The sequence below is a fragment of the Canis lupus genome, chromosome 13 (assembly GCF_048164855.1).
Source record: "Canis lupus baileyi chromosome 13, mCanLup2.hap1, whole genome shotgun sequence".
NCBI classification, from domain to species: Eukaryota; Metazoa; Chordata; class Mammalia; order Carnivora; family Canidae; genus Canis; species Canis lupus.
In genome coordinates this window covers 40,705,641-40,718,169 of record NC_132850.1, presented here as the reverse complement: position 1 = coordinate 40,718,169, position 12,529 = coordinate 40,705,641, and the positions used below count along the sequence as shown (strand labels likewise).

Sequence of the window (12,529 nt, the reverse complement as noted above, 5' to 3'; positions counted from 1 at the left end):
AAGACCGAGACACTCAATTCATGGCAAAACAGGTACAGCAGGAGACACACAATGACAGAACCCATGGGTCCTGCCTTAGGCTGCCCCGTGGAGAAGCTGGTGGCCCGGGGGACCTAGGGGACTCCATGGTGGAGGGTCCACCTTCCACTCAGGGCATGACCCTGGAGTCCCGGGATCAAGTCCCACATCGAGCTCCCCACAGGGAGCCTGCTTCTCCCTCTGCATGTGTCTCTGATCCTCTCTCTGCATCTCTCATGAATAAATAAATAAAATCTTTTAAAATTTTTTTAAAAATTTAAAAATAAATAAAAATAAAATGGTAACTACAACAGTCCCCACCCCATAGGGCTTAATAGAATTAAGTGTGTTTGCGGTGCCTAGAACAGATAACGTGTGCCAGTGTGATTTGATGACCCCATGGTGTCGTGTAAGTTGAACAAACCTGCGTGCCAATTTCTAGATAGCAACTTCCTGATGTAATGCCTTCTGCATCAGATGTCCCATTAGTAGACTATCCATGAGAATAGTCTTGCTTCCTACACCTCTGAACTATTGCTGTACTTTTAGCCGATTAAATTGTTCAGCTGCTTTTTTTTTTTTTAATCAATGACCCTTCTCCAGGAATGATGCCTGACCGTCATCAGCCCCAAGCGCTAACTTCAGATGTTTCTTATGCACTTGTCACTCCCCCGACCACGAGGAGCCCTCAATACTTAAAAAGCACCCCAACAGAAGGGCCTGGGTGGCTCATTCCGTTAGGCATCCAGCTCCTGGTTTCCACTAAGGTCAGGATCTCAGGGTCATGAGACTGAGCCCCATGTTGGGTTCCACATGAAGCTGGGAGCCTGCTTGAGATTCTCTCTCTCACTCCTTTCCCTCCCCCTCTGCACCTCTCCCCCACCTCATACACACGCCAATGCTGTCTCTCAAATAAATAATTTTGTGACCAAAGCACCCCAAGAATTCCGTTTAGATGTTTTTGGTAAAAAAAAAAAAAAAATCAGCAAGGGGAGGGACTGTTCATTACAGACCTGGCCCTGAGTGAGGCACTTTATGTATAAAAATCTTACAGACAAGGTGAATACCAAGCATGCGGCAGACTTGGTCTCGCTAGAGGAGCCCTAATTCTGGAGCTCGGCTCGAAGACCCCCAGAGCTTAGGGTCAACTTGGATTGCTGGTTAACTATGCCTTTTTTTTTTTAAACCTTCCTCTGCCAATAATTTCCTTCTAGGATCACTGAAAGAAGGGGTTTGAGTTTGGCTTTGTTTTTTCCCAAGTCGTCTACCATTAAGACACATGCATTTAGTGTCTTCTGCATCTCAAGCTCTGTTAGCGATTTTTCTATTGTGTTGGGATTTACTTCCAAGGAAAGCATTCAGAATCTTAAACACATAGCTCAGTTTTGGGTTGAGGTCGTACAACTTGGAAATCACACATTTGGTCATATGTCAAAGCAAACCCATCTGGCAAACAAAAGATTATCTTTGAGTGGGTCATCTAATCACACATCACAAAACTGGCTCTTAGGATAAGTCTCTTACCAAAGACAGTGACTCCATTTCAAAAAAGCAAGTCCACCTAATGTCGGAAAGAAAATTTCTAAGTGCTTCCTTGTCAAATATGATATAAACTAAGGCACAGAGTTTGGTGATTATAAAGGTGATTATGGTCAACTATAGTCCAAAGTCATGGTTTTTGTTCTTGACTTTGTCAGAGTCCTTTGTCATCATATCTGAATATGCCAATCAGACCATCGTGGTGTCCTTTTTTGTTTTTAATCAAATGAACGCCACCACAGGAAGATGGACATTCCCCAGGGAGTGCGCAACACAAAACCCAAACATTCTTAAAAGAAAAGGTCATTATCATCATTTCCTATGTTTGGCTGGTTTGTCCTGCTGTCAACTAGGTTTTTATCCATACATGATAATTCAGTGTAGGTCTAATTGAAATCTTTGTGTTTTTAGCTTTTACATTAATGAAGGGCCGAACCCAGTTCTCTTACTATGAAAGCTCATCAAGAGTGATACAGTGGAAATTTGACCCCGAAAGGAGCCCCTATGTTGGAAAACCCCAAAGAATAGTCCTCTGCAGGCTAAAGTTTTTTAATGTAAGGGATAACATATAAAAGTTCAAAGCCATTTTCATTCATCAGGATTAGTAATAGTCATTCAAATATATAAAAATATTACCAAGAGTATTTTTCACATTTATCTACATCAGAGGGTTTAAAGAAGTCATCTTACCTTGTACGTAAGGACTGCTTATTAATTCATCTCTAAAACCTAGAAAGGCTATGTCTATTTTAAAAAATCACAAATTAAAATGTCATAGCAATTCATTCATTTATGGCAAACCCTCCTTCCAATAATAATGTATTTTACTTTTAAAAAAGATTTATTTTTTGGTTTGGACAAAAACATTCACTTTAATGATAATACATAATATCTTCCCACTATAGCCATGTAAAGTTTTTTTTTTACCTAAATATAAATTTTTAAAGATACTTTCTTCAAACTATTGTGTAACTATTCTTTTCTTTCAAAACCACACAGTCAGCAACCACTGTATATAGTTTATAGAGCAAACCAAACACATATATCTAATTTTCACTTAGAGTGAAACATTAAGTATTATTTCAACTAAAAGCATAGCCATGTATCAGGGGTTCCTGATTTTGTCATTAGTACTGAATTAACAGGGACTATTTTCTTCCTCTGTCTTTTCTTATTCAAAGCCAAACACACAATATGCAGTATCACCATCTCCAGTAAGTACTAATACTGCTGTATAAGCACAGTGCCTGTCTTGCTATTTTCCTAATTCAACCCTATACTTTCGATGGATCTTTGTTCTTTCTTCCAGACACAGTGTATTGGAGCTGAAGGGGCTCCAGCAGCCGTGTAATCTGACCTACCCTCTCTTTTAGAAAAAAAAAAAAAAAATGTGGCTTTTAAAATATGAAACAAAGTCTTTCAAACATTGGTGATATGAAACTACTCAGAAATAAACCTTAAGTTTGCATTCAAACTTTACCTTTGTAAAATCCCCAAGGAATCTCCCACGGCGTTCTTCACTCCTTCCTTTCCAGGTTTCAGGATTTTTTCCTTGAAGGTATCAAATGCTTTAAAAGGCATTTTGAAAAGGTGAGAGGGCCCTCCAGGAGCTGGTCAAGTCTCAGAAACTGTCATCCTTTCTCATCTGCAGCCTGGGGACCGCTCTGCCTTCCTCCTCGATGAGCACCCCGAAGTCAGATCTCATGAAGGTAACTGCTTAAATCAGTGAGGAGCCCAGAGCCAGCCCAGATCTTCCTAGAGGAGCCGACCCACCCTCCTTTAAGCCACCGCCCCCCCTCCCCCGCCCCCCAGAGGCCAAGGAGCGCGCACTGGGAGTTCGCGCCGGGAGCCCGGGCTCAGCAGCAGCCTGTGGCTCCGGCGCCGCAGCCACGCTCAGGCTCGGCCGCCCGGCTCCCTGCCTGGGGCGCAGCTGGAGAGGCCGCGGTTCCAGCCCCCGGCGTCCTGAGCCCCGCAGCAGCCTCCGCGGCCTCTCCCCAGCCTCCCCTGCTGCCTCTGGCCGCACCCCCTCCCGCCTCCCTCGGCCCAGCCCCGCTCTCCCGGAGCGATCCTTTCCCAGGGGACGCTGTACAAACCACCTGGCACCTGCCCCTCGGCCCTGGGGCTTGGCCACTGGGGCTGCTAACGGGCTGTCCGCAGCAGACCCCCCGGGGCAGGGGGTGGGGGGGGTGCGAGAAGCATTCTCCCCTCCAGGCTTCGCTGAGGTCTAGCCTTAGTGACAGGCTTCCGGCCACACTCTGCCTCGTACGCCCTCAGGGGAGCCAGGAAACAGGTTTCTAACCGCCCACCAGTGTGCATGTGGGCCCTGGGGGAACACTAGCCCTCGGGGGAGGGGGGGCTGCCTGCCAGAGGCAAGGAAAGGAGGTGGGGCTCCTGAACAGCGCAGATGCCCAGGTGCCCTCGGGAGCACTATGATGGCACCAGAGCTCCTGAACAGAGAAGATGCCCAGGTGCTCTTGGGAGCACCCTGACTGACGGTCCCCGAGCTCCTGAACAGCGCAGATGCCCAGGTGCCCTCGGGAGCACCCTCCCTGATGGTCTCTCCTGGACAGAGCAGGACTGATAAGGTGCCCTTGGGGACTAATGGTCCCCAAGCTCCAGAACAGGGAAAATGCACAGGAGCCCGCGGGAGCACTCTCACTGACGGTCCCCCAGCTCCTGAACACAGCAGATGCCCAGGTGCTCTCGGGAGCACCCTCACTGATGGCACCAGAGCTCCTGAACAGAGCAGATGCTCAGGGACCCTCGGGAGCACCCTCCCTGATGGCACCCCAGCTCCAGAACAGGGCAGATGCTCAGGAGCCCTTGAGAGCACCCCGACTGACGGTACCTGAGCGGCCCGAGGACCCGCTTGGATCTCTTCACTGGTCCTCATCGTCCTGAAGTAAAATCCAAGTTCTTCATTATTATCTCCTGGGGCTCGGAAGGCCCTCCGTGGAACCTGGCCATGTTTCTCATCACTCTGCTCCTTCCTCGAGCTCCATCGCACCTCTGGGATTTGCTCAGGTTTGTACCCTCTTGCTCGCTAACCCTCTACACCCTTCATCTCGAAAATATCAGGGGATTCCTAACCCCCCCCCAGACATCCGTTCCTCTGCTGACCCTCCCAGACAGGGTGCTCCTCCTCCATGCCTCCGAATCACCTGCCCAGTGCCCCAGGAGGCCCCGGCACCCAGGGGCGACGATGCTGCAGGGAAGAAACAGCTTCTGTCCACAAGGCTCCAGCGCCCCAGCCTCGCAGGCTTCGCGGGCCTGATGAGTCCTGCGCTTTAGGCTCTCAGGTTCCCCCCCAAGTCTCATCCACAGGACTGATCACGGCCATCTGCCAGCTGCAGGCCTGTCCTCCAAGATTTGAACTAAATTATCCAAATCCGAACTGGATCCTCGGTAGAGTGAAGACCACCGCCGATAACAACTATTATCATGATCATAGCCGATATCCTATCGAGCTCCATGGCCCAAATTGAGCACACTTCGTGTATTACCACAATCTTCCCAACACTGCTTTGTGATTGGTGACTCATTGTTTTTTTCAATTTCACTAACAGGAAACTGAGGCAGAGATGTTGGACTTGCCAGGTGTCAGATCCAGACAGCCTCGCTCCGGGGGTTCTCACCTGCCTTTCTATCTCTCTCCTCTCCCTTTCTATCTCTATCCACCCCCTCTGCACTGCCTCCTCTGACTTTACTGAGGAATATTTTGTATATTCTAGAGGTCACCCTTCCAAGCAGACGTGATTTTTAGTAAATTTACCAAGTTGTGCAATAATGGCGGGTATTGTGTGCTGAAGCTAAATCACCAAGCAGATAGAACATAACATGTCTATCGCCCCCAAAACACCCTCTAGAGTCCGTGTTAATTCCCATCTCCCAATCCCACCCCCAGCCCCAGGGTACCATCAATCTTCTTTCCCTACATGTGGTTTTGTCTTCTCTGGACACTTCATATAAATGGGATCATTCAATATATGCTCTCCTGTGTCTGACTTCCTTCACTTAGTATAAAATTTTGAGGTTTGTTCACATCACAGCTCACATCAGTAGTTTGTTCCTTCTTTTTTTTCTTCTCTGTGGAATATTTCAATACATAGACTTACCACATGATGTCTATCCATTGACCCGTTGATGGACATTTAGGTTATTTCCGATCTCTAGTTATTATGCATAAAACGGTCAAGAATCTGCCCACGCCAAGTCTTTGCATGGATGTATCTCTTCATTTCCCTTGGGGAAACACCAGGAGTGAAATTGCTGGGTCATATTTTCAGTATATGTTTAACGTTTTAAGACACTGCAAAATTAAAGTGGCTGCGCGATTTTATATCCCCCCAGCAGTCCATATGAGGGCTCCCGTTTCCGCCCACCCTCCTCAATGTCTGCCAACTTTTTAGTATGAACATTCTAAGTAGGTTTTTAAATGGTGTCTCACGATCCCTGGGTGGCGCAGCGGTTTAGCGCCTGCCTTTGGCCCAGGGCGCGATCCTGGAGACCCGGGATCGAATCCCACGTCAGACTCCTGGTGCATGGAGCCTGCTTCTCCCTCTGCCTGTGTCTCTGCCTCTCTCTCTCTCTCTCTCTGTGTGACTATCATAAATAAAAAAGAAAAAGAAAAAAAAAGAAGTGGTGTCTCATTGTGGTTTTAATTTGCATTTCCCTGATGACTAATGACACTGACCACCTTTTCATGTGCTTATTTAGCCATTTTTATCTCTTTTTTGGTGAAATTTCTATTCAGGTATTTTAAACATTTTTTTAAATGAGATTCTGGTCTTGTTATTGAAACGTACATGTTTTCAACCCTTTTCAGATGATGCGTTTTGCAAATATTTTCTCTTGGCCTGCCATTTGTCTTTTCATTTTCTTCATGCTATATTTTGAAGCCCAAAAATGTTTGATTTTGATCAAGTCCAATTTCAGTTTTTTCTTTTACACACTGTGCTTCTGTTCAAACTTCAAAATAATCTTTGGCTAATGTAAAGTCTTGAAGATTTTCTCTTTTTTTCCTCTACAGGTTTTATTGTTTCAGCTCTTCTATTTAAGTCCATGATAATTCTGAGTTCATATTTATATATGGAGTGAGGTACACATTGAAATTCATCATCATTTCCTGTGTGGATATCCAGTTGTCCCAGCACAGTTTGTTAGAAAGGCTATCCTGGATTAATTGCCTTGGCACCTTGTCATCAAAAAATCAGTTGAACATAAAGATTTATTTCTAGACTGCCAATTCTTTCTATTGATCTTCATGTCTATCCTTAGGCCAGGACACACTGTCCTAACTGTGGCTTAATGGTAAGTTTTGAAATTGGGAAATAAAATTCCTCCAATTTTATTTTATTTTTTTAAATTTGTGTTTTGGCTATTCTAAGTCTTTTATATTTCCATATAAATTCTAGGAGTGGCTTGTCGGTTTCTGCAAAAATTCCTGCCAGCCCTGTGTTCCTCAAAGGATAATTTTTGGCCACCCACCTTGCCACCCACAAACCCCCAAAGGCTAAGGATGCTCAGACCACAGGACATTATGCATCTCATCACTCCACCTGTTTCCCAAAAAGCCCACTTGTTCATCAAAAGCGAATCTAATCACCATAGGATAAGCACACTGTCTTGCTATAGAAAGCATCCCCTAGTAGAACTTTGGGCCCACTTCTCAGTCTCCAGATGTTGTTGGGTTGCTCACATCTTAGGGCACACAGTGGAGGTGCTTCCAGACAAAGACCACATGAACCTCTTTCTGAAGGGTCACGGCTGGTGACAACACTAACCATTCCTGAAGAAGTGGCCTTCATATTGCTCACAAAACACACTTAAGTCTACAAAAGTCTCTTGGCGGTGATTGAGACGATTGATAATGGTAATAACTAACATTTGAGGAGTAGTTTCTGGGTGTCAGACTTTGAGCCCTCAACTAATGACTGTTTGAGGTAGGTATCATTATCATGCCCCCTACAGATGAGGAAACTGAGGCGCAGAGAGGTTAACTTGCTTAAGTGCACACAGCAAAGACACTGAACAGAGAGATGGGAGATGGACCCAGGCGGTCTGGCATCTGAGCCTGTCCTTTTAGCTCCCACACTAGGACTGTTGATACGAGACACAAGGAAACATAAAGCCAGACTTTTAAAGAATTGAGGCTCATTTTATGTATTGATCTGTTGTTTCTCTTGAAGGCCTATGAGGTGGCGGCCCTGTGGGGGCACAGCGAAAGGTTGAGATGTGCTATGGCTTTTAAAGAGACAAACCAACCAGAAGACGAGCCCGTGTATCGTAGTGAGTGCCCCGTATGGCGTTACGGGCAGGGTCACCTCCCTGGCTTGCTGACAGGGCGTGGGAGAGGCTTCCTAGGTGAGGGACACGGCAGTGCCACTTCTCAGGGGTGACACAGTGAGGTAAACAGGAGGGGAAAAATACGTGGGAACAGACTTACCAGGGAAAACACGCCACCTGAGGGAACCTGGGGTGGGCCCTGTGGTAGAACCAGGGCCGGAGTGGTGCTCTTGAGGTTTGCCCAAACATGGGGTCCCCATCTCCAGATGGCACAACATGGGGAGCGGAGGCCCCGAGGGCCAGGAAACTCTAGTTCCCACCTGCTTGGGGATGCACACACTGAAGGTTTGTTAGAACAGATTCCAGCCATCACCATGCCTTAGATGACTTCCTAGCCTCCTGAACCAAAAAAGTCTCCTCCCTTGGAGAAAATATTAACTAAGACATCTTTAGAAACACTTGTCCCCGGGGGCACCGGGGGGGGGGGGGGGTTGCTCAGTGGGTTAAGCGTCTGCCTTCGGCTCAGGTCATGATCCCGGGGTCCTGGGATCGGGTCCCTGCTCAGCAGAGAGCCTGCTTCTCCCTCTCCCCCCTGCTGATGCTCTCTCTCATTCTTTTTCTCAAATAAATAAAATCTATTTAAAAAAAAAAAAAAAGAAGAAGAAGAAAAGAAAAAGAAAAAGAAAGAAAAGAAATCCTCATCCAGACCACGGCATCCTGCATTGTGGGGGAACATCATCGCTTGCACGGCGATGGGCCTCCGCGTGCACTGCAGGCCCCACGTCCGCGCCCACTGCCGGAGGCCCGGGGCGGGCTCCTGGACCGCTCCGAGGCCTCAGATGCCAGAGTCGCCCGGTAACTTTACGCTGGCGCCGGAAGACCGCGGGTTGGCTTGCGGGCCCGGTGCGGCCACGCTCCCCCGCCGACCGCAGGCCCGGGTACACCGCCCGGCGCAGGGCGACGGAGCGGAACGAGGCTTCACGGGGTGAGCTGGTCTCTGCTTGTAAGGGCGCCCAGCTCCTGTGTCTGGACCCAGTGGTCCTTCTACCCTCGGGTTTCGTGAAACACCCGCACCACTATAAGCAAACTATAAGCAAACTGACTTTCTGTAGCTAAAAACAGATTCTGCTCCTGGCTGATACAGCCTTTGACTCCTGCGAGGAGTTAAAACCCAAATCCTGTGCCTCCAGGACGGCCCGGCCCGCACCCTACCTGCAGGCCTGACCAGCCAGGGAAACGACAGGTAGGATGCTTGTCGCCAACAGTGAAAAGAGCAGAGCTCATGGGCTGGTTTTGAGCCAAGATATTCCAGCCTACGCTGGGGAGTTGAGAGGGACTAAGCAAACGAATCCCAAACACCCCAAAGATAATTATCCAAGAGCATAATCCCATCAAACCTGATCGAAGTGTTAGGTGGAGAATTTTACCCAGGCCTAGAGCTCATGACCAAATCACTCACCCTTTTGGATGAGAAACTTCATAAGGAAACAAAGGTAATGGAGAAAACCAATCATCCTGAGGCCCCTTCTCTCCTGAATTCTGTGCCAGCATTTCCAGCCAATTCCTTCCTCCACCCCAACTCTGCACAACTCCTACCTGTCTTCTAGCACATACGGAGACCTGCATAAAACTGTCCATTTTTTTTCTAGGACTTCTCTCAACCTTTTAAAATTTGAAATTCTGGGGCACCTGGGTGGCTCAGCAGTTGCGCATCTGCCTTCGGCCCAGGGCGTAATCCTGGAGCCCTGGGGACGGAGTCCCACATCGGGTTCCCTGCATGGAGCCTGCTTCTCCCTGCCTGTGTCTCTGCCTCTTTCTCTGTGTCGCTCATGAATAAACAAGTAAAAATTTTAAAAATAAATAAAATAAAATTTGGAATTCTGTTGTTGATGACTATCATTAGTACTAATCATAATGTATATGAAATGATCTTTTTTCAACACGCAGCCATGTTTACCGTTTATCTGTTTATTAACAGCCAAGGTTGGATGCATGCAAAGTAGTTTCCAGTATCTCGTCTGAGTCTCACAACCACCTTGTGGCACAAGGAGCAAAGAGCAAGACCCAACTTTGCCCAAGGTGACCTGACGGGTACAATGTGGAGGCCTGGGGGTGGATCCTTACACCCATTTCCTGAGTTTGTAACACCAAGGTCAGCAGGACACACTGAGATCCTATAATCCTACCACCGAGTGCTGGAGACTGCATTTAACAGGACTTAGGAAAGGTGTCCTCAAAATCTTTGTGCCTTTAAAGGCATCCCTGAGGGCCTCCTGGGGGGGCTCAGTGGGTTAGCATCTGCCTTGGGCCTGGGTCATGACCTGGGACCGAGCTGGGTCAGGCTCCCTGCTCAGCAGGTAGAGGGCTTCTTCCACTCTCCCTGCCCCTCTCCACCCCTGCTCATGTGCTCTCTCTCTCTCAAATAAAGAAAATCTTTAAAAATAAATAAATAGGGGAAAAAAAAACATCACTGAGCATCGAACTATAGGAAAGCCTGTGCAGCTACTGTGGAAATTTGAGAAATAAATAAAACTGGGTGCTGGTTTTTAAAATTACACACCAAGCTGTTGGCTTTCATTGAAAAGTTCCACTGAACGCCTGGGTGGCTCAGTGGTTGAGCGTCTGCCTTCGGCTCAGGGCATGGTCCTGGAGTCCCGGGATCGAGTCCTTCATCAGGCTCCCTGCATGGAGCCTGCTTCTCCCTCTGCTTGTGTCTCTGCCTCTCTCTCTCTGTATCTCTCATGAATAAATAAATAAATAAAATCTTAAGAAGAAAGAAAGAAAGAAAGAAAGAAAGAAAGAAAGAAAGAAAGAAAGAAAGAAAGAAAGAAAGAAAGAAAGAAAGAAAAGTTCCACTGAAAAGTAGGGCCAACGAGTAGTGTCAAGAGAAATCGACATAGAACACTGAAGTCCTATGTCCTAGGCCCTGGACCGAGGTCGCCACTACCCACCCTTCCAAGGTTAGCAGGAACCTTTCACCCATTTATACAGTAATCGCTTCCTCATATGTCTTTTCTGACGTATGAGTTGATATCAGTTTCCTGATACTGATGTATTCTCACCAAGTCAAAGGATAACGCACATACACAAAGTAGAACAACCAAAGAGATATTACCTCCATCTTACAAATAGGGAAACTGAGGCCGAAGCGCAAGAACTTGTCCGAAGTCATGGTTTGTGGTAGAGTCAGGATGTAAACCTTTCTGATTAGAAGTGTTCATTACACCGTGCTGCTGCTGAAGCATCAGGGCCATCAATAAAGCATTGTTCATTAGCCCTGTTCCATTTCAGCAGTGACTGGGCTACTAGAATTGAGTTAGCTTAGCTCTCCATTCCTGAATTTTAGGAATATAATTTTATGCCCATGTTATGTAAACTACATCTCCATAGACTTTGCAAGCATATAGAGATGCCCTGAAAACATATCAAATTCTATTTTTGGTTCACCATTGGAACTGCCTAAATATTAGGTTGTCATTAATTTTTCCCCCATGAAATGAAAAATTTAAAAGAAAGTCAAATAATCAAAATACAGACAGGAGGATGTCCACACAGCATGGAATAATTTCTAAGTGTTTCACATTTTTCACAGAATTTGTCCAGGACATGAATCTCTATTTCTTCTATTTATGAAGCACTTTTAACTTCATTCTCAACTGCTTCTTCCAGCCTTAACTACCTAGAGGACCAAGCTGGCCGGACTACCCTGCTTCACTGCGGAAGCTGACCACATGGAGAAGACCAACCACTTCCTTTGAGGTACTAAGCAGAATTGCACTAGAAATGGTTCCCTTATGTATATTCATCTTGGAGAAGCCCATTCCCCACAGGCTCCCTGATCAGACACTTAATTATCAACTCTCAAGTCCGTTTCCTGGCTACCAAGACCAGAGAATGGACTTCTCTTTGACATTGTGCTATTGCTGGATACTCTTGAGCATATATTGGTTCAGACTCAGTCTGATGTCCCCATTTGTTAGTAACTGGGGCAGATACTGGTTCATTTTGTCCCTCAAAACACTCTCATTCTGCTTCACACACAATGAAGAGTGACTTGAAGAAAAGGTTCAGTATCTTAGGTTATGCCCAAGGCCAAAATATCCTAGGAGATCTGATAAATTAGCCAATGCAGTTAAATCATAACAAGGCCACCTGAACCTGTGAGCAGAAAGCAAGATCAGAGAGGATATTTTGAAGAACCTTTCACCACCTTCATGTTCAAGTGCAGGTGGAACCCAGAGTATCCAGATAACTTCCACATATGGAGCAGCTAACAGGGTTCATATTTGGGGCATGAAGACTCAAGATGAAACAAATCTACACATTTTGGGCACGTGTTTCCTGTGAAGTCCGATCCTTCTCATAAATTCAATACCAGAAATCAGATATTCTTATCAATCTATCACAGCCTGCTGTTATTCAAAAAAACAAAAACAAAAACAAACCCGTACCTGCAATAGTGCGGCTGGAGTAGGCCATTAATTGGGGGACAGTGACACCTCCTGGTAGTTCATAGACTAAGTACATTTATGCTAGACATATTTTTCCCCCTGGAAGACAGCCACTATTTTTTTTTTTTAATTTATGATAGTCACACACAGAGAGAGAGAGAGAGAGAGAGGCAGAGATACAGGCAGAGGGAGAAGCAGGCCCCATGCACCGGGAGCCCGACGTGGGATTCGATCCC

The 12,529-nt window shown here is 46.5% G+C and overlaps 1 protein-coding gene across 3 annotated transcripts in view; it reads right to left on the bottom strand.

Annotated features, from left to right (window-relative positions):
* The window catches only part of SLC17A8 (solute carrier family 17 member 8), a 56,128-nt gene that overhangs the window by 41,479 nt on the left and 2,120 nt on the right, over positions 1–12,529 (bottom strand). For 2 of the 3 annotated variants that reach the window (XM_072773266.1, XM_072773267.1), the window contains exon 1: positions 3,038–3,307. The exons of the other annotated variant lie outside the window; for it this stretch is intronic. In XM_072773266.1, the coding sequence (XP_072629367.1) occupies positions 3,038–3,138 (101 nt within the window). In that variant the 5' untranslated portion in view covers positions 3,139–3,307. Of the gene's footprint in view, positions 1–3,037; positions 3,308–12,529 lie in introns of those variants that run through there. 3 annotated transcript variants of the gene reach the window in all.